General features: G+C 43.5%; 1 protein-coding gene across 9 annotated transcripts in view; it reads left to right on the top strand.

Annotated features, from left to right (window-relative positions):
* The window catches only part of LOC133138952 (protein phosphatase 1 regulatory subunit 12B), a 41502-nt gene that overhangs the window by 16055 nt on the left and 3608 nt on the right, over positions 1-21839 (top strand). For 2 of the 9 annotated variants that reach the window (XM_061258120.1, XM_061258119.1), the window contains exons 6-10: positions 17098-17114; positions 17403-17541; positions 17938-18042; positions 18486-18536; positions 19146-19196. In XM_061258120.1, the coding sequence (XP_061114104.1) occupies positions 17098-17114; positions 17403-17541; positions 17938-18042; positions 18486-18536; positions 19146-19196 (363 nt within the window). Of the gene's footprint in view, positions 1-4279; positions 5235-17097; positions 17115-17402; positions 17542-17937; positions 18043-18485; positions 18537-19145; positions 19197-19981; positions 20068-21839 lie in introns of those variants that run through there. The other 7 variants (XM_061258124.1, XM_061258121.1, XM_061258123.1 and 4 more) reach the window with 6 other exon arrangements.

Below are 21839 nucleotides of genomic sequence, written 5' to 3'. Positions count from 1 at the left end.
GACACTCTTTCCCCATTACTGCCAATGGCTACTAAGCAGGCTGGCATTCCTTTCAGGAGCACTGAGAGGTCATTCAGTGATCTCTCCCACGCTTTTACACACATGCCTCTCATCATGCTATAAATTTGTACATTGTGTATTCTTTTTTGGGTTTGTTCTTGTTTTGGAATGCTAATTGAAAATGTGTGGTATTCTTCAATGTAGAGATGTTGAGATTAATGCAATATGTTATTTTGAGTTATTCATAAATTAACTATTTGTTATTTTTTCTTGCTCACTAAAAACAAACTGAAGCACTATCTGCTGCCATAATTAGCACCAATATTTGTCTTCCATTACATTACTTTACCCACTGGAATCATAATTGACTTATTAACATCTAATCAGCATTTATGTATGAGAAAATTAGTAACTGAACTAGCTGTTCTGTAGGTGCCCCACGTCTGGTTGGTTTAGGGTGGGGATAATGGCTCAGTGAGCTGGCACATTCATGCACAGTACTCCCACTGCGATTGATTGCATATGTGTGAAAATAACAGTCAGCCTTCCCTCAGTTCTATGGAAATCAGGTCGAAAGCAAGCCAAGCCAAGTTTGCAGGTCTATATGTTTTATACTGTTATATGTATTGTTTATACAGTTTTTTTTCTGATAATTAGATCTGGACTATGTTTTTACTGTAATATAGAAATACATATCATATATTCTGTAAAAATGGCAGAATTTTTATTCTTGTATTTATTTTCATCATTTAGGCCACCAAGGGCATGAATGTATCTTCTCTGCAAATAAATTGTAGATATTAATCTATCATTTTATTGAAGATAGGTATGACTCTATTCTGCGATTCTAGATGTATTTAATGTCTGTGTGTATGTGAGAGAGAAACAGGGATGTGGGGGGGGGGGAAAGAACCCTGATTCAATCAAACGTACACATGCAGATTGAGGCCATATGCAATTCCATTAAAGCAAAACAAACCTCATCTGATTAATCGGGCACAATATCACAACAATGTGTGCTTTACACCCTGATGTCAAAATCAGGTTTCATCAAGTAATAGAAACCCAGGACACTGTTTTTTTTTGATTGAACCTGAAAAGACACTGAAAATATCCTATGGAAAAGGTCTTGCCAAGTAATTTAACAAAAACCTCATACACAAGCAGAACTGACCATGTCCAAGTAATTGTTTTATGTATGCTAACCAATTAAACTAAGTTAACTCATTTGTTGGTATTAAATTACTAGGATGGTTGAAATTCATCCTGAAGTACCAACAATGTATTTCCCCAAGGTTTGTATCTTCCGTGCTACCCGAGAACTTGGTTCTCGACATACTAGGAATCAGATCAATCACTCACAATCCTGGGTACCAGTCACTTGATGCAAAGGGCAAAGCAGACGTTTATTGAGATAAACCATTGTGTTTATCCAGCACGGGCTTGTTTTTGATTTGGTAGAATTGCAACTGAATTGCATAGGCAAAGCCGATTTGATTGAATCCCTCTGTGTGTGTGTGTGTGCGTGTGTGTCCTGTGTGAGTGTGCGTGTGTGGCTGCGATGTGTGTGCGTACATCTGTGCCCGGGCAGCAGGAAAAGGGCAACCAGGTCATATCCACAGGACCAAAGCTCACAGCCTACTGCTGCAAGCACATATGGGGAACAGAGGGGGCAAGAACAGGAAACCCGACTTTCACCATCTTCCATGGCTACCGTTACTGGGAGGGGGTTATGGAATGAGAACCCCCAGCCTCCCCTGCCCTGACAGTCTTCCTCTGTTTACTTTTTCACTGTTGATAAGATGAAGCAGTCAAAGCTTACTTCCTGTCAGCCTTCCTTCCCTTCAGACCACCCTTTTCATGAAATGTGAAGGTGAATGCAGTCCTCCTTCACGTTAGAGAAGGGAGAGGAGGGAAGGGTCCGTCAGCCTAGGAGGGGTTATGATTGGACATCAGGCCGTGACACCCCAGGACCTGTAAATGCCCCAAACTGCCCGCCTGGGTTGAGTCATGGGGCAGAGACCTTGACTGATCAGGAAAAGGGGGAAACGGATAGAGATATGATGTGGTCTTTGGCCTTGGGAGGAAAGAGAGTGTCGGGGAAGTATTCAGATGTTACTTATCTCTCAGAGACAATGCTTAAAAGCACAGGGCATGTGCAGGCAGAAGTATATGATTGGACGTCATGGTCGATACACCCCCCAGCACCTCCCCCACTTCACCGATGCAGATAAATCCACTGAACCAGAAGAGTATATGGGCACTTCGACATGACCGCACCGATGCCGCCACGTGCTTTCCACCCAAGTCCCCGCGAGTTAGCTCGATAGCAGAGCCCTTTCGCGGCACAGACACTCAGAGCCTAAAAGCCAGGCCCGTTTCTCTAGACAGCTGTAAATCTTTCAGTCCTTCAGATTCTGAAACGAACACATGTCGTGGGTATGATTTGCAACTCTCAGGGATTTGTTACGCATTATGAGCTGGATAGCTTGAGCTTTGGTATTTATCATCAAAAGGAGGCCCTCTTGGTCCTTGGTCATGTCGGGCTGCTCGGTGACGTAGCCGTGGTCTTTCTTCTTCATCAGCTGTCCGCGCTATAAGAGCGAGCAGCGTTTATTTTAAAGCCACCCGCCAAGCGGGGCATGACAGAGCTCCATATGGAAAGTCATTACGGAGAGACAATCCCTTCAAGCCCCACAGATGTGCTTTTCGTGAGGGGTCTGGAAAACCAGCTGAAAAACCTCCCGCTAGTCTGGTCTCTCGAGGCCCTTTCCAGAATGGGCGGGGGCGGTGGGAAAGAGAATGGGTCGCTGTCGGTCACCGGAAATACAGGACTCGCTCCCCTGTGTGATGAGGTCTCAAAAACAAAACATAATAAAACAAAAAGCATGTTCTTTGTTTAAACACTTTGAGCAGCTTGCACATGCTCAAAGATCATTTCACATTCTCAAAATAGTCATATCCAATGATATTGTTTTTTGAAGACCCCCTTTCTTTTGAGAAAACAACATCATCTTTTAGGGATATCTTCAGTATTGGCAACTAGACCATGGGCCCCTGGTGCATGCATGGATGCATCAGCCTGTGACTCCACAACACTTGAGAATGAGAACCCAGACTTATTTAAACTCTGGAAAAGAACACCTGGGCCCATGTTCACAGAGTAGAAGAGCTGATCTAGGATCAGTTTCCTCTGCCCATCCTAGCTGTTTTCATTATGTTGCTGAAGGGCAAACATTGATCCTGGAACACCACGCTCCTGCTGCGTGTCTTTATGAATATGGGCTCAAAGCTCTTTTTATCCCCTTCCTGGTAAGGAGACTGGAGATTTTCAGCTAAAATGCTGCAGCTTCACAAACCTGTCTATATAAGGTATCAAACCTGCTTGACTTTAGCCTTTTACGCTCTGGGGGAGAGCAAGGGGGCGGGTAGCCGCTCTCTGCTCTTGCTGGATGGGAACTTTGCAGTGCTTTCGCTTATTTTCGGCTGTATTTATAGCTCCTTGCCTCCTCAGATGGGAGGCGAGGGCCCTGTCCCACACATTGTTAAGAGCAGCTGAGCGTTGCCAAAAAGTGCTATCTAGCGCTACCTAATCGAGGAGGCCTTGACTTTCGAACACGTGATACTGCCGCAGGCGTGCTAAAGCAAGGCTTGAGAAAAACAGCACGTCAGTTTGATTAGAGGCCATTTGGAGCGTTTGCTGAGCGTTAAATGTCTAGTTTAATCCAAACACAGGATGGACCATGATAATGGTGGTCCCACTGATAATAGAGAAGCAGTCCCTGGCAGCTCTCACTGTGGAACGTGTTCCCTGGCGGTTATGTATCGTTGAATACTACTGCTTGTTTGTTCATTGTTGATTTGGGAACATTACTTTCCAGCTCGGACTCAGGAAGTGACAGTTCAGAAGCAGACTCCCCGGGGGTGAAAAGCAGGCCTATCAGCGGGTCTCCAATCAAATCCCAGCATGCGGAGAGATACGGGGGTTTCTGGAGCGTCTTGGGGAAATTGGCCCGTTGGAATGGAGGGGGGCATTGGGGATGGGGGATGGGATGCACAGTACGCCTTAACCCGCAGTGTTAACCTCCAGCCCCTGAGGCAGCCGTCTCAGCCTCCTACATCTGCCAGTGGACATATAAGGCATTGTCCTCCCCCCGGCCCACCCCTCCTCATTCCTGTCAGTGGACAGATTCGGCCCAGAGCCGAACAACTGCTAGAGCCCTGGCAGCCTGCCACACAACCACGAGAGAGCTGAGAGTGAGAGGGGGAGAGAGGGAATGAGCGAGAAAGAGAGGGAGAGAGAGTGGGAAGTCTAGAGAGTGGTTGACAGAGAGATAGACAAGAGGGAGACACAATTAGAGTGAGTAAGGGAGAGAATCAGCAAGTGTGTGTGAGACAGGAAAAGAGACTAGAGTGCTTGGGAGGAGCTTGTTTTATTTGTTGATATGTAAAGGAAGCACTGAGATCTTAACCAGGGAGAACAAACCTCCCCTCTCCATTTATGTGTGTGTGTGTGCTGGAGGGAGGTCTTTGAGCATGAGAACATTGACAGGGGTTCAAATACTTCACAGGCTAAAGCAGACTGATTCTTCATTTCCTCTTAGAGTGATGAATACCTGAGTGCATGTTTGTGTGTCTGTGTGTGAGAGGGAAATATTAAATGGAGTTAGTGTGAGAATGGGAGGATAGCAACAGAGAGTGAGCATGAGTGAGTGAGAGAGAGACAGGGAGGGAGAGTGAGTGAGAGAGAGAGAGAGGGAGGGAGAGTGACGGAGAGAGAGGAGGAGGAAAGAGAGAGAAAGAGAGGGGGAGAGAGAGGGGAGAGGCATAGGAAGAGAGCTGCTGTGATTATTTTCATTTCTGTTTAATGGCCAGAGTGCTGTCAGCTCTCTCAGGAAGAAGAGTTCCTCAGCTCGCCGCTCACTCTCTCCCCACCCAGCCACAGCCTCCTCGCGCCTGCCCTCTCCCCTGACTCCCGTCACAGAAGAACGCCACTCACCTGTCCACCGCGCTCCCAACAGCAGGGAGGAGGAGAGCCGGGACGCTGTCATGAGACTCCTCGCGGCCGCAGCCTAGCGTCCACTCGGATTGCGCTTTTCCCCACCGTCGCCCCCGGGGCAGAAAAAAGAGCCATGTCGTCTCTGTACCCGCGGACCAAGGAGCTGTCCCGTACCCGAAAGTCTCTGTCGGACTCGCCGCCCTCTTCGCCCTCCCCCACCGCCAAGACCTTCAGAGTAAGGCACATGCTTTTGTTTTTCCCCCCCAAAAGCTTTCCGCACATGCGCCGTGTCCGAGGGTTTCTGAAACGGAGCGTCTGTCATCTGCTCGGGGCTGCTTGGTCAAGCTGTGCGTGTAAACAGAGCCATGTGCAGATGCTAATCAGGACAACAAGCTGATGCAAGCTGGGCAGGTTACGTGCCCTGAAATGCCACTGGTGCAAATGGGGACTATTAAACGGGTGGTTTATCAGCTTTTATTTCTCGGTATGTACTGAATGCACAAAGTTACTTGGATTTGGCTCCACTTGCCTGATGTAAGCAACAGGATGCAGCTGTTTGTGCCAAGAGTATAAGTTGAATAAGGGGTGGATTTTAACAGTAGCCTGTAATTGTTTTTCAGCATGGCAAGACTGCAAGAAACAAGCATTAGTCCCATGTATTAAGAAGTAAAATTAATCTCATTCAGAGCAGAGATTTCAAATAATGTGATTTGTGGATTTTGGCAGTAGCCAGTGCCAGGTTTTCATCCTGGGTAAGGTGAGATGCAGGCATGTCTGAAACTTTTGGAAACATAAAATCAGTTGTAGAAATTTGTGGGAGAACAGAACACTACAATTGTTTTAAAAATACATTAATTATTTGGGCTGTCAACCATCGATGGGTTTTGTAACAATGAGGTTCAGATTAAATGATACCTCCATGTGTGATAAATTATGATTATCCAAGCACCGATTAAAGTGGACACAATTTGTATGTGTGTCTGTGCACTAGCGCTTGAGAACTAGTCAGAAGGATTTTACGTGATGGAAGTGTAGTGCACACCAGGGGATTGGGTTCAGAGCTCAAAGGTTGCCGATTCTAACCCTACAGTATACTGGACACTGTTAAAGATGACCCTAATTGCTTCAGTAAATTACCCAGATTGATGACATATAAGAATAACATAAACTGTGTTTCAGGGGATAATGATGTTTCTTCAGCACATATAATAATATGATTATTATAGTTCATCTTGCTTGTTTTTCCTCTCCAAGTAGATAAAAACAGCAGTAAAGGAAATGACCTATTTTATGTTTCCTTATCCTTTTTTGACTGTTTGCATGGATTGGCATGGATCAAGGAAATGACTTTAGCAAATCCCTCGACATCCCTGCAGGGGAAATTAGTGTCGTCTAGTAATGTCTGTGCGAAGGGAAAGACCCGGGCTTCATGCACCTCACATTAGCACTTCCATTCAAGGAAGCACTGAGGCGTTTATTCTGTTCGTATCACAGAAAAACATTTTGGTCTATTCCAGTAGAGCTTCCTGCCCGGGCTGTGATTTGGTGTACACAGTTTGTGTGCGCAGAACATTTGAACATGAGAATGAAGTCCAAAGAAAGCCGACACGGTAATTGATTTTCATGCCCAGAAAGGCTGCTCCTGATCCCTGACTGATAAATGTGTCCCCAGAGTTTCATTTGGCCAGAGAACAGACCAAGGTTCCCTTCAGATTTTACAATAACAGCAAGCTGTAGAGTACAGAGTTCCCCTTAAAGTTCCCCACTTTTTGAGTCTAATGAAAATGCACATGTTGACAGCTAGAAAAGCCCTAAAGAATGTACTTCTGCTTTATTGGAATTGAATAAGGAAGATGTGTTATTGCATTTTTGTTTTTGTTTGTAATATTATGAATGCTCAATAATAGCTATTTATTCACTTTATTCTTTCAATTATTTCTCATGAATGAAAGTCCATCAATGTTGAGAAGCTACTGTATTTTATGGCCGTGTCAGCTTGCTATAGTGTAATGTTCTTTCTCCAGCTAATGTTATTAGATTTAAAGTCAGTTTAGAGCTGTCTTTACAGTTTAATACTAACTATTGTTTTATTCATTTTGTAGGGGGCAGACCACAGTTGTGTAATACTAACTAGCTGGTGGAGTCCAAGATAAATCAATCTTGTAGTAATTGCAGTGCTAATGTACTTATGGAATGACTTCTGGTAAAACCACAGCCTAATGTGAAGAAAAGGGAAAGTTGGGCAATATTAGCACGTTAGCAACTCTACTGTAGCTCTGTGGTGAACGTTCTGTATTTTTGCCTTTTCAGTCTGTACGCACTCCAGGTGTGTTGCGTTTGTGTGCATGTCCATTGTATATGTTGCACTCATTGCAACTCTGACATCGGTAGCTTGCACAATCTTGGTTCAGAATTAGTTATTAAAATAAAAAATTTAAATTTAAGAAAAACCAAAGCCCCCATCACCAGATACTGTATATGGTTTTTGCTGTGGCTGTGGTCCTCACAAAGTAGCAGGGAATAATGCTGTTGGATTATATAACAATGAATACACGTATTGTGGGTGGATACTAATCTTAGCTTTGCTGTTCTGTTGTGGTATTTGGCTAGCTGTAGAAACAGGCTGGTCTGGGAAGATTGAGAAGTCAGTGCTCACAGTTACAAGTTTGCCACTGTATCTAGCTGCTGTTGACCCTGGATGCATTGACAGTAGAGGAGAGAACAATGTATTCTGTATTATGTAATGCTAACTGGCAATGAAGGAACAGTCTCAAATGAATGACATGGCAAGCCTTTTGTTCTTTGTATGTCCTTTTAAAGTTATGATGGATATGCACTTTACAAAATACCAATATCTGATTAATCCACCATAACAAGTACAGCAACACTTATTTAGCAAGACAGCTCCCTATGGTGTCTGTGAGTGCATATGTGTGTCCATGTTTATTACTAGCTACTGGGGGGCCCAAAGGACGAAATGACACCAGACTAGACCTTTGAGTCTTCATAGCAAACTAAAATAAGACGCCTCCTTCTACCTCATTTAAGGACAGAATAAATATGTAAGCTGCCATTAATTGTTTACTTTTACATTTCAATAAGCAGCATTACATCCCAAGCACACACCAAATGTGTAATGTGTACATATACGTATTTCCAGATTTTTACTTACTCAAAGAAGACCCATCATGATATTTTCAACTGAACATTGCTATGTCAACCCAGAATCTAATTCCTTCATCTTAGTGACTCGCTGATATGTAACTGGCTGCATTAGTGGTCAAGGTGTTTAACAGTCTTGGTGGGAGTACAGCATACCTGCTTTAAGGTTTTACTTTGCTTTGGCTGCCTAACCTTTTCGCTGTTTGGATCGGCACTGACATTCCTCTACACCTTCCTTTTTTTATGCTTTTATGCTTTTCAACTGTGGCATCTCTCTCCCTGTCTCCCTCTCTCTCAAGCACTTTCCAGCTGTGGACTGTTTGTTTGTGGCACAGGACTGTGGTCATGTAGAGGGTACATGCAAATCTGACATGGGTCTATGAAAACCCGAGCGAAAGACCTTAAAAGACACTGTGGAAGTGTGAAATGTTTATTTCTGCCCTCCGAGCTGGGCAGTTGGTGACTGTGGCACTTGTTTACACTCTCCCTAGCGACTAGCGGCGTAGCAAACTGCAGCGATTGAGGGAAAAGTCCCGGAAAGCGATCCCACATTTCTCACATAGAGTCCTCTTCCCGTCCGTCCCATATATCCACACTTGAACTCGGGTGTGGAGTTTCCATGACGCCAGCAGTCCTGTGTTGACTCTCGGTTTTTTTCCTCTAGAACAGAGAGCCGACAATGTGATTATTTTTAGTCTGCTCTCTCATTAGTTACAGCGAGGACAGGGAATTTCTGTAAAAGGAGAAGCAAAAGAGAACATGCGCGGCTACGCTAACACGCCATGCGCAGAAACAAACAAACCATGCATCATACCCCTCTACAAGAAGCAAACAGCCCGGCTACGGTCTTTCCAGTGTCCCATGGATGACTGGATAACGGCACCACATAGAAGCAGAGTCAGGGGGAAAGAAGACATTAATGGGAGGGTAATTTAAGATGTTTACTCCACCAGCTTTGCTTAAAGTTAAAGCCAGACAGAAGACGACAATGAGAAAGAAGAAAAGAAAGTTGCCTGGGAAAAGCAGTGGCTTTTATGGCTATGTTTATCAAAAGTCATTCCGGTGTGCGATGCTCATATTTTCCATTTGGGAAAGCTGGCAAGGAGTCTGGAAACCCCTTGAGGGGGGAGGGGGGGGGGGTGCCATTAAGGAGTCCCTTCAGACATGTAGCACATGGCAGGGCCCTAAAAAATGCTGCCTATAGGGCTTGCACTGACCTAGAACGTGAGTTTAGAGGTATGGGAGGGTGTTGGAAAAAGACTACGAATGATTTATCAATCTGCCAAAGGCTTAGCCGCTGTCACGAGGGGCATGGCTGGCCCACGGAAGCTAAGAAAGAGACTAGCAGTGATTAAGAATGGTGAAATTTGACATTCCATGTCCGGTTTTTTCAGGGGTTAATACAGACTGTACCCAATTCAGGACCCATCTATGACAGTCTGGTACAGTGTTATTTTTACCTCTACAGAATGTGCTTGTGCTGGAGCAAGGCCTTACATGGTTTACTGAGCCTGAAGCAGAAGCACATTGGAGGGCTGGGAATAATGCCAGCAGGTGCCAGATTCACAGATCCCAGCTCCTTCAAGCTGTGGATACAGCCTGTAGCTGCACTCTGCTTTTCTCATTCTCAGTCAACACCACACTCACAGCTTTTTCAATCAGCATCAGCCTGGGCTTGGCACGATGGTTGAAGTTTGTGGTTTGAAAAAATAAACAAGTAACTTGGAAAAAGATGGGTTAGCAGTCTTTAGACACTAATTGTTACAGAGATTTCAGATTATCCTCAGCTGTTGCATCATTGCAACAGTGCATTGTTAGGAGGGTATGTCACTGACTCAGGAACAGTGCAGATGTGCATATCAGTTACGGTTATTGCAATCCGCAGAGGTGGCGTCGATAGGAATCACATTTTTAGCAGAGGCGGCCTTTGGCTTCCTGAGGAGGCCCCTGTAAACTGGGGGAAGGGAGGGGGCTTTTGGGGTGCAGGGATCCTCCTGGACAAACGGGAGTTTGGTTTGGCTAAGCTGCTGCTGCACCCGCCCACCACTGTGGGACCGGGGGATCAGGGGAAGGTGGGAGGATGAAGCGAGTGAGAGAGGGAATGAAGAGAAGAAGGGAGTGCCAGAAAGAGGAAGGAAGGGGAAATCAAGAGTGAGGGAAAGGAAGATTGGGCAGGAGATAAAAGAGAAGATTCCAGAAAGGAGTGAGGTCAGGCCTGCTTGGGTGACAGCCTCAGTGTGGTGAGCAGGCCTCGGGCCCCGGCTGTGGAAGCTCATCCCGCACCTTCAGTGGAAAAACTGCACTTTCAGTTTCTTCAAGTGGGATTAATTATCCCTCCACAACAGAGCCGGGAGAGGGGCATTGTGGGGAGCCCGGGCGGCCACACACGGGCGGATATAAATAGTGGCTGCATCAGAGGGGTCCCCAGTCCGAGGGCTGACCCTGGCTCTGGCTCCCGCTTATTGGGGATGACAGGGCCAGGCGCTCTGACGGCTGGCTGGGGGCTGCAGTCTGGAGTATGACCACATAAGGCCAGGCGGCCCCAGCAGTACAGCGTAAATATTTACACAGAGGAGTCGCTCGCTAGTTGTGACCGCCTGAACTCAGTGAGGCTGGGTCTCTGAGCCACTACATGGCTGGACACACACATACACTCACACACACACACACACACACACACACACACACGCACACACACACACACTCACACATACACACACACACACACAAACATACTTTTCTTCTCTCACACACAAACACACATACACACACTCACACACAAACACACATACACACACACAAACATACTTTTCTTCTCTCACACGCAAACACACATACACATGCAGTATGTACATGTGGTCATACGCACACACATAGTATATGCATGTGGTCATACGCACACACATAGTATATGCATGTGGTCATACGCACACACATAGTATATGCATGTGAACACGCTCAAAATACACATATGTATACAAATGCACAGACATGAATACACATACAGTATACACACATACACAGTCACCTGTGAAAAAATTTGTTATATGCACAGACATGCATTCACGCGCCATATGTACTTGCAAACATATACATGTGATCATATACACACATATGCACACACACTCTCTCTCTCTTGCACACACACACACACACTTACGCACACACAGCTTTCAGAAGCGGCGGTCCAGGGTGCAGGTTGCTGGGGTTTGAGGCTGAGGAGGCCGTGGCGTGTTGAGCCCACATGGCGAACACGTCCAGTCGTCAGCTGGCACGCCAGACTGAGCTGGATGACGAGAGGCGCTCAGATTCCTGCTCAATGAGACGCAGGGTAGAGGGCTCAGAACTGCTGCAGCAACAGCTGTGTTGTGTCATTTACACAGTCAACTGCTCCATCACATCCAATTAAAGCGCGCTCATAGGCTGTGAGGCTAGGTTTATGTGCAGTGCAGCAGTTAGCTATACAATAAGGGTTTTGTTTTACATTCTCTTTTATTTTCAACTACTAGAAAGGCTGTCAGTGTTGCCGATCTTGTGCTAATACGGCACTGAATGAAGTCATTAAATGGCTGGGCCTCTATCTATTTCTCTCACCATCTGTTGCTTTTTAACCTGTGTTATTGCCGTTAGAATATCAGCATCTCCATCACATTTTGTTGCTTAACCAGATTTTTGCACGTTTGTTTTGTCATGTAAACATCATAAAATTACAATAAAATGTTGCTGATGGAAAGTCATATACCTTACTCTAGTGTCCCCACATTATTTTGTTTTTGTCCTTCAGTGCCATCAGTACAGACACAATTTCCATTCGCTATGTCTCATCCTTCTCTCTTGCCCTAATTTCTATATTTAAAAAAAGCCTTTTCTCTATTTGTATTTATACAACGTATTGTGTTCCACTGGAATCTCCTGTCCTATACAGATGATTTGTGTTGACAAGAGGCCACTTTCTGGAAGTTTCTGATCTCTTCAAGCTACCAAAATACCATAACTCTGATGATATACGTTAGCAACCAGGCACATATCTTTGTTCCACGAAAGTTGCCAATGTGTAAAACGGTCCAGGTAGTAGAGCCAGAGGTGGGGTATCCCTGTCCAGGCTAGCTGCCATGGTCTGTGCTCCTGCGTTCATGGGTCAAAGGGAAGCCTGCATGGGCTGAATGACCTGTTGTTCTGAAATATGTACTGTATTATGTTTTACTGCATGTGGCTGCATTATGTTCATCAATGTATGCAGCCTTGTATGTTTTACATATTGTTACATGATATTTCATTTGCACAAATGGCTGGCTATTCACTGAAGCAACTCCAGTACCGTGCTAATGAGTAAAACATCTATGAACTGCCTGGGATTTGAACCTGCACTCATGGTGCTATAATTCTCGTCCTTCAGCCAATACTACCTCTTTATAATCTAACAGCTGTAGTATTACGGAATGGAATGATTTATGAAATCAGACGTTTGTATTGCATCATTTCACTGTGCTTCTGGCTGCTGAGAGCCCACACCCAACCCAATCGCCTGTGTTATTTTTTTGGTGCTTTTTTGGCAGAAGTCAGAAGTCAGTTCCTTCCCCTAATAGCAGCAAGCCCTGTCAGGTGTCCAGGCCCTCTCTTCCCAAAATCAGACTAGGGTACACATGGGCCTGGTTGGGTGCGTGAGAAAGAGAAAACGTTCCTGCGTAGCATCTCCTGTCCTGGAGGGCCACAGTTTCTGCTGGTTTTAGTTTGTTTAAATTCTTGTTTAAGTCATTCGCGGGACAGAGACCTAACATGGCTGCTGATTGAAAGGAAATTGCAAAAAGCCGCAGCGACTGCTGTCCAAGACTGTAGCTTGGGCTGCAGACTCGCTGCTCTGCAGCCTCTCCCAGCCCTACTTTCATCTTCCCAGCATTCCTCAAGATTAAGAGCTGTTCAAAATCCCCTGGGCTCCTCCTCCTTCCTCAGAACCACCCCATCCTCCTCGGACCAGCTCTGGATAAAACCAGATTCAAGTGAGAAAGTGTAGGGGCAAAGGGATGGTCAGAGATGTGCAAAGCTGGAGTAAGCAACACCAAAAAAGGCAAAATCTCCAGGATCACAGGTCTTCTGTGACTCCTATGACTGGCTTGCATCTTTCTCCTGATCCTCGGTTTTATGAGTTACAATGGGACATGGACTGCTTAAAATTATGAAGGCTTCACATTAGTGGGTTGTTGGCTTGGATGTCAATTTTCATATAATATAGGAAGAGCGTTGTGCTAATACTTGGAACTAAAATAAAAAATTAAAAAATTAAAACAACCCAGGGTAAAATAACCATAATATGAATAAGCAATGGGAACCATTTCAGAAGCAGTTGGTAAAAATGTTTTCTTAAGGGTTCAGTTGTCTTCCAGTTGCAAGCAGTTGCAAACATCAAAAAGCTAACAAACCTTACATTACATTAATGGCACAATCTTTTATTTTGTAGACAAACAGTTGGCTGTAGGGGCTGAACAATTATTGGCAACTTTGATAAAAATTGCTGTATTTAGTAAGCAATACATATAATAATATGTATGTTTTGTTCAAACATATAGGAAAACATAGGAAAATGTGTTTTCTAATCTTGTCACAAATTATAGGATCAGACGCATGGCTGTCATCTTTGCCAATATTGTGAAACCTGTTTTCGGTTAAATATATTTTTTATTTGAAAAGTGTAAGACGTTTGTTGATCATCCTGTATTTTATATTGTAATAGTTATTACAATTGTACATGTTTATAATTATTCTTTTACCTCCGACTGATACAGAAACAAATGAAATCACAAATGTTCTTTCAGAGAAATGTCTATAGAGATTTTCTTTCTGAAATGGTAAAACGATGCCATCATAAAACTTCCAAGAGAAAATTGGTCTGAAACTTACACTACACAGAAGTACAATAGTTGCCGCTTGTTTTTGATAGATGCATGATCCCAATCATAAAATTTTTATGTTTTGGTCTTTTGGCTATTCCCATCACTTATTAATCATTTGTAAGCGTTTCACAAAGTATGTCATTTTGATTGAGCAGTCTCTCCTTCTAGTGACACAACTGAGATTACATGCCACTGCCAAAATTGCAGTTATTGTGCACCTGACTGAAGGAACTGTGTATTTTATGGTTTATTATCAGCCCTGCAGGTCCTTCCCTCTGCAGTATCAGACTGATTATCACAGGCATCATCCATTTTCAAAAATTAGGAAAGGGAAATGGACTGCTTCCAAAAATGATTTTAAAATGTTTTTTGAATTATTAAAAAATATTTATTTTTTTCCTACACAATTTCTACAAAACTGCCACCAACGGTTATTTGGTCATTCATCTTGTGTCAAGGGCTGAGAGATTCAAGAGACTACTTTTGCACTCAATTACTTTTTCTGGTGTGTGTGACAGGCAATTAAATTTCCACAATACTGCATAATCACTACAAGCTTATCTGCGTGTATCTGTCATTGTGACTGTGTATACTCTTTCTATTCTCAGATGCTTTGTATTCAGACTACTGGGTTTGAAAGGTGTATAGTCTTCCCTGCAGATGCATTTTTTTCTCTGTTGATGTTGATGGTGGGATCAGAAAGGTGGTATTTCCTGACCTCACTTATAAGCAGGAGGCCTGTCTCAGAAGTCTGCCACAGCAGAGAAGAGAGGCGTGGTGTCTCAGAGAGTGTGGGTTATGCTCCACGTCTGTGCAAATGTCACACTAGTTATTATGATCTGCAGATGGACTACACTCTGATCACAGAATGAAGGGACAGTGATGTGGATGTGGTCAGATTAGGCTTGGTTACTTCCTGCTGGTCACTCAAGTGTACTAGCCTGAAGGAGGGGCAGGAGCTTACTGTTTCCTCTTAGTGGTCTCCTCTTAGTGCAGCAACTTTTTTAATAGAGAAATAACAGCAAAACACAGTTTATCAAAGCCATGAAACTGATGATTATAATTTTGTTACTGCTATCTCTATCGCTGGTTAGCAATATATCTATCTTTCTCTTAGCTACCTAATGTTAGATTTCAGCACACAGGGTGAGGAATAGTTCTACAATTGACGAATTTGCATCAAAATAAAGAAAAAGGCCCAAACTCCTATTTGACAGGAGGCAGGCATGGATTTGTCAGTGTCTACTGTCCACGGAAGACTTTTCGAGCAGAACTACAATGGATACACTGCAGAAAGAACTAGAACAACTAGTTAGCTGAAAGAACATGATGGTTGGGTTAAATTCTTCTCAGTATATTATCTAAAACATGCAGAGTTCTGGAAAAACCTCTTGTGGACCAGTTGAGACCATGATGCACTTGCACTGGAGTGATGGCAAGAGCAATGTGTGTATGCTAAAACTTCCCAAGATCTAAAGTCCCCCCCCTGTGAAACATGGTGGCAGGGTTGTTATGGTTTGAGCATGCAAGGCTGCTACAGGTTCTGGTTTACTTAATTGATGATGTAACTGCTGATTGATTAATTGATGGTGTAACTGCATCTGCAGAATGCTCCTGTCCTACAGTAAAAGAATGAGCCCTATGTGAGAACCCATAGTACGTGTTGTTCTTAGATCTCTCATATAAGTGATTTAAGAGAACTTCTCGTATTTAGAATTTTTTGTTAAGTGGGAACAAAATGTACGAGTGGTCCCGACCTGTTGTACGAATCATGTAAACAACGCATTCCATTCATTTTCCATGGAGAGGCTTGCAGCGCACGTCAGAGCAGCTTGCCTGGCACATAAACTCGGATCAAGCTTTCAAACTAGTTGTTGCAGATCAAATATGAATCATGATTAAACGACTGCATCTCCCCTCAAGTGTTTTCAGTCACTATTTAGGAGGAATAAGATATTTTTTTCAACGGACTGCCATATTTTTATGTTTTGCTAAAACCAATCAGTCTACCCAATGAGGTACCGACTACATCCCTTGTTCTTGTTAATCTCATTGGCCTATCTATCCAATGGAACCCTCCTATAGTACCCTAAATACTGTGTTATAATTGACTTTCTAAAGTTCTGAGCTTTTGTTGAATCGAACATGGCGCAATTGTACGAACCCTTCATACAAAAAAAAGTAAAAGACATTTACGATAAGAACATGAAATTGTTCTTTCGTGAGAACCATTGCTCACAGACGTACTGCGAAAGCAGCAATCCTGCTAAAGCAAGCCTTTTATTTAAGAGTATAACACCCTTAAATGAAAGCAGTGAATGTGCACTTTAACCACATGTGAACTGTTTGATTGCAAATATAAAATTGTGGAATACAGAACCAAATCAAGAAAAACATATGTTTTCTCCTAAATCTTATGAAGCTCACTGTATGTTGTCAATTATTTTGTCCAATAGGAAAAGCAACACCAGGTGCCAATATGAAGCATGTCAGCTAAGACCAGCATGAAGCAGTTTAGACCCCATGAGATGAGCTGGACAGTATAACTCAGGAAAATGTTTGTTCTCAATGGGGTACACAGATGGTCAGAGGCCCAAGGTTTGCAATCATCCATTGCAAAATGTCAAACAGAACAGTAGATGACAGGAGGAGAATCGAGTTCTTACGGAAGGATGGGCATTCATTGCAATGATGTCATTGACCCACCAAGGGCTTGTGGATAGAAAGGCTTATTGAAACATTAACTGTACAAACTCTCTGTCCCACATCATGAGGTCATTGGTATTTTGCCTATTCCTTCTTCTGTGTCGCATGTAATATTAATATTGTCATTATTTATTTGTCTATATTTGTTTTACCTTTATCTGGTCTCCTCTTGGTAAAATATTGTGGACCAAAACTTCAAATAAGCTTTTTAATCTTTTATTAATTGCTTGATTACATTCTGCAGCCTGCAGATTAATTTTGCACTGAAATAGAATTCATTTATAAGCCAATTTCCAGATATAGTTTATTTCAGTGACATGTCATTTCTCTTTTTGTTTGCAGCATGACAGGGCATCAAGGTAAGTGGATTTTCTCATTTTGAACTGATGACCATAGGGCATTGCATTTACCTTGGTCTATCTGTCTGTCAGAAACTTTTGGTGAGTTAATTTAGCCAATTACTGAACTTGCCAAACAGTAATTTGTAGAAAACCATAAATATATTATTTGAATCAAAGTTAAGAGTCAAATTACACAGTTTGCATTGTGGTAATATTCATGCTGGTAATTTTTACCTTCAAAATTATAATGGATGAGCTTAGGTTAATTACAGAGGAGAGCATAGTCAAATTCTTTCATCTCTGTAGGCTGGACTCTGGTTCTGGATTAGGGGACAGTGCCACAGACCGGCTGTCAGGCCGAACTAGTTCTTATACCCGCCGTGAGAACAGGCTAGCATCGCTGAGCAAGGCAGAAGATGATGCCAGCTCCAAGGACTTCAAGAAGGTAAACTCACTGCTGTGTGACTTCCCAAGTTCATTTTGTAGTCCTACATGTCATCAAATTGGAAGAGTTCTTACATTCTACAAACTGAGTTGTGGTGCTGAAAGGGAAAATTAGTGACAGATCCCTTGTCCTGCCGTAAGATGGTTCACTTGTTTCAGTAACACTATGCTGATGGGTAGTCTTTTGAATTTGAATTTTCAACTCAAATGAAGTATTCTCTGTGATAGACTATCAAACTTGGTAAGATAATTCAGGCAAGTATGTTCTGAGCATGTTCCAAAACTCTCCTTGTTTTTCTGGTAATCCCTGAACCCTGAACCCTTGTGCAGCTTTGCTGTTTTCCGGACCTCCTCAGTTACTGTTCCCCAGCCCTGAGAATTGCGTTCATTTTTACAGATGTACGAGGACGCCTTGGCCGAGAACGAGAAGCTCAAGTCCCGGCTGGAGGACAGCAAGCAGGAGCTGGCCAGCATTCGGACGCAGCTGGAGAAAGTCACACAGGTGCCCCTCCGCTGGTCCTCATTTACAGTTTCTGCAGTGCTTCCCCGCTCCCTTTTGCCTGAGACTCCCCTCTCCCCTGCCTCCATTAACCCTGCGATCCAGCCCTGTCCTATCACACGACTGAGCAGGCCCGGAGCACGCAAGACTCCCTAACGGTGATATTTCCACCATGTTCAAGGGAGTGGAAGATCAAGAGGAGACACCAGGGAAGAGTAGAGCTAGAGGACAGCTCAGTCATCCATGTTGATTATTGGCTTGCGTTCAGAGGAAAGCTGTATCACAACCCAAGCGGAATCTCAAGATTTTTTTTTCTTTTGTACAAACAGAAACTCTGAAACTTGTCTCCCCACAGTGTGAAATAACTCTGGTTGCACTAGAGTTTGTGGAAGAAATTTTCTGCGAAGCAAGTCTTTGTCTGATAATTGTGCACTCTTGTGTTTCAGAAACAGGACCGAATATCTGAAAGGTCCAGTGTGCTTGAAACAGAGAAAAGGGTACATTCACTTTGTGTTAATATCATGATGAAAGAGGTACCATAGAAGACTGTACTTTAGCCCTTTCATCCGGGAATATTCTCATGTATCTCTGTGCTCATGATCTACTCTCAACTCTCAACTTTTGTCTCAATTATCACCTTTCCCTTCTCCCTTTCACTTTGCTTTGCCATCCCTTGAAAAGTGACACCATTTAAAAAAATATATGTTTTACCTTCATTCCATATTACTTCTCCTGCTTTCCCACCTACTTTTATCATTTCATCTAATGTCTTTCAATGATGTTGTAGAGCATTTATTATTGATGCTACATTAAAATCTAGGGCTGTACTTCATATCAGCTGCACCATCATTTGATTTAAAAGTTTTTCCACTTCTGCATGAAAACCAAAGGGACATTTCCCGTATGATGACTTGGTTTGATTGAGTGACTTCATTATAATATACTATGATATGATATTATTCTTAGGATTTTATTTCTCTTCACTGAATAGCAGAGTACAGAAGCTTTAAAATCAACAATAGGCACTGCTCGCGAGTATATCTGGTATGGTGCTTATTGAAATGAGCAGAGCAGCACTGACTGGTCCTTATCTTCTCTCCTCGAAGGAGAAGAGGGTCCTGGAGAAAAAGGTCTCAGAAATGGAGGAAGAGCTGAAGGTAAGGTCCAATTAAATATAATGAGCACCACTGAATCCGGCACCGGAGCACCAGGTTCATTAGACACAAGCCATGCCTATCCCCCTCCCTCCCCCTCCCTTGCCTCCTCCAGGTCTCAAGCAAAGCACAGCTGCAGAACAAAATGACCTACTTCTAGCTCTGGCTAGTCAGCACTTGTGTCTGTCTTTGGGTTCTGGCTAGCATGTCTTTTGGGCCCAGGAGGAACAGTAAGACAGAAATGGTGCAATGTCTTAGTTTCTGAGAGTTTGGTCATAGAAAGGCATAATGTTATGGATAACAGTAGCTCTTTTCAGGATGTTGGAAGTACAGAGGTAATTTTGGATAGTGTTCCCAGATGTTGCAAGTAACTTCTTTGCAAGTTAGGACTCTCCAAAATTGTGCTGAAATCCCTGCCAATCGCAAGGCAGAGTAATTCACTCTAGATCCGATTGAGTTCTCAAAGATACATCTAAATCCAAATCTGGAGCTCAGACTAGGTGATTTTTTTATAGGAATGGCAAAAATTACCTAAATTCAAAATTAATAAATGGAATGAAATGTGCTCACTAGCAACTTGGCAAGGACATTTTGGTGATTGCTCAACTTTCCAGACTGTTTGTGAAGAAAAATGAACAATTGCATTTCATTGTGAATTAAAGTTCTGGAACATTTAGATTGAATCCAGACCTGAGTTAAGGACAAGCATTGATGCCCAGTGTGTGCATTGCCCTGTTGAGAGAGGGGAGTGGTGAGTATTTGACCCTGTGTTGTCACTGTTACCCCAGCAGGAAGGCCCAGTGAGATTTCGCTGTGGCTATCAGCCCTGAGAGCAGGGCGGGCTGGCGGGCTAGCACAGTGTTGGGGGGCTGCGGTGAGTGGTCGGGGGGGACTCTCGAATGTGCTCATTTCCTCACGCACACCCCCTCTGAACACCTGGTGGCCACGCCATCTTTCTGTCCACCACCGCCCGTGCCTCTTCGATTTTCTGGAGTATCCCGTTCTCTGGGATTCTCGGCCATTCACTTCACAATGTCCTAAATGCGCACACTTTTAGAGATGGGCCATCTTTCTTTCCACAAAAATGGCCATGTCACTTTAAAGCCACGCCAACAAACAGGACGCTATGTTACGTTGCTGAGATCAATTCCAAGCTGAATTCTGCTCATTCCTAGAATTTGTTGTGATTGTGAATCTGGCTTTGAGAAAAGCCAATCATTTACTATCAAAATCAATATTCATCATCATCATCATTATTATTAATATTAGTAGTAGTAATAGTCGCGATAGTTGTCATAGTCGTGGGAGTGCTGGTGTTACTATTATACAATCATCCAGGAACCATACCGAATGGGACCTATTTATTTTTAAGACTGCTATAGAACTGTTTTTTCATATACTGACAAATACAGTAGATTCATAAATATGTATTTCCTCTATTTTCAGTGCATTTATAATAGGTAACATCCCATTTTTGTTCATATTGTAAAGCATTCCTAAAATGAAATTAGGCATTTTGCAGTCAGTCTTACTTGTTGGCACTGGGTCCTCGCTGGTAAAAACCTCAGCCTGGGTTTTTGCATCCACATTTATGCTCACTTTTGCATGGCAAACGATCAGCAAATTCATGCAGATCGTAATGAAACACCTCACTCTGTCTGACTGCCTGTTTAAAAGGTTATTTTTCATTTCACTTGTCTGCTTTCCATTCTGTGACCTCAGAGTCTCTGTGAGGGGTGTAAAGTCTCAGGTTGTGTAAATTGCCTTTAAGTGCAAGCAGATGGAAATCTGCACACCCTGCCCACTTCCTTCAAACTGTGGTTTCGGGCTGGTCTGGTGTGGTTTCCCCCATAACCACAGCAAAACCCAGCGGTTTTATATGCTGGTAAATCTTTCTTGGCATAACTGGGGTTCACCATGAAGCCCTTCCGAAACAACTTACTGAGTAAGCAGCAGACTTCCTCTGTCATACAGTATACAGCAAGCCAACCAAAAGTCACAGGAGGTCAATCTCTTCTGATCTGTGCATTTTTCTCACTGAAAGATTTCCTGGAAAGAGCAACCTTTATTCCATCAGTCTTGGAGACTTAGACTTGAGCTATATATGTGTTTTAGCTGCCTTGTGTACAGTGTGAAGAATGTCTGAAAAGTGAATAGAGGCATTAAAATCCTGCTATTTTAAGTTGTGTCTCCATCTTCGAAACCCTGGGTCAAAGGGGAAAGATGAACGATGTTTTCCCCTTTGACATTGCTTTAAAACTCCCCAGTCCTCCCAGAATGGTTTCATGGTAATGGTGTACATGTAATATGAAGCTCTCCCATTGGCTGGTTTGGTATTGTCATTGTAGGGCTGTGACGCCTGATGGTGAAAATGAAGGGAAAACATGTTATTTATTTCCTTCTGCTGGTTCTGTTTGTGGGGACAGGCCAGTGGAGTTACCATTCTAATGCACACCCTGCCTCCCCCCCTCCCCCCTCCCCTAACAGCAGCTACTTTCGCTCAGTCGTACCCGTTGATATGTCCTGTATTTGGCAGAGGACGCGCCTGTGGATGGGTGTTAGTGTTAACTGGGCGCTCTGAAATGCAGAGCATAAACAGAGGTGCTCCAGCGGCAGAAGCAGGCTGTACACTGTCACACATTCCAG

This window comes from Conger conger, chromosome 10 (genome assembly GCF_963514075.1).
Source record: "Conger conger chromosome 10, fConCon1.1, whole genome shotgun sequence".
Taxonomy (NCBI): domain Eukaryota; kingdom Metazoa; phylum Chordata; class Actinopteri; order Anguilliformes; family Congridae; genus Conger; species Conger conger.
The sequence above is the reverse complement of the archived record's forward strand: the minus strand, read 5'-3'. Positions and strand labels throughout refer to the sequence as shown.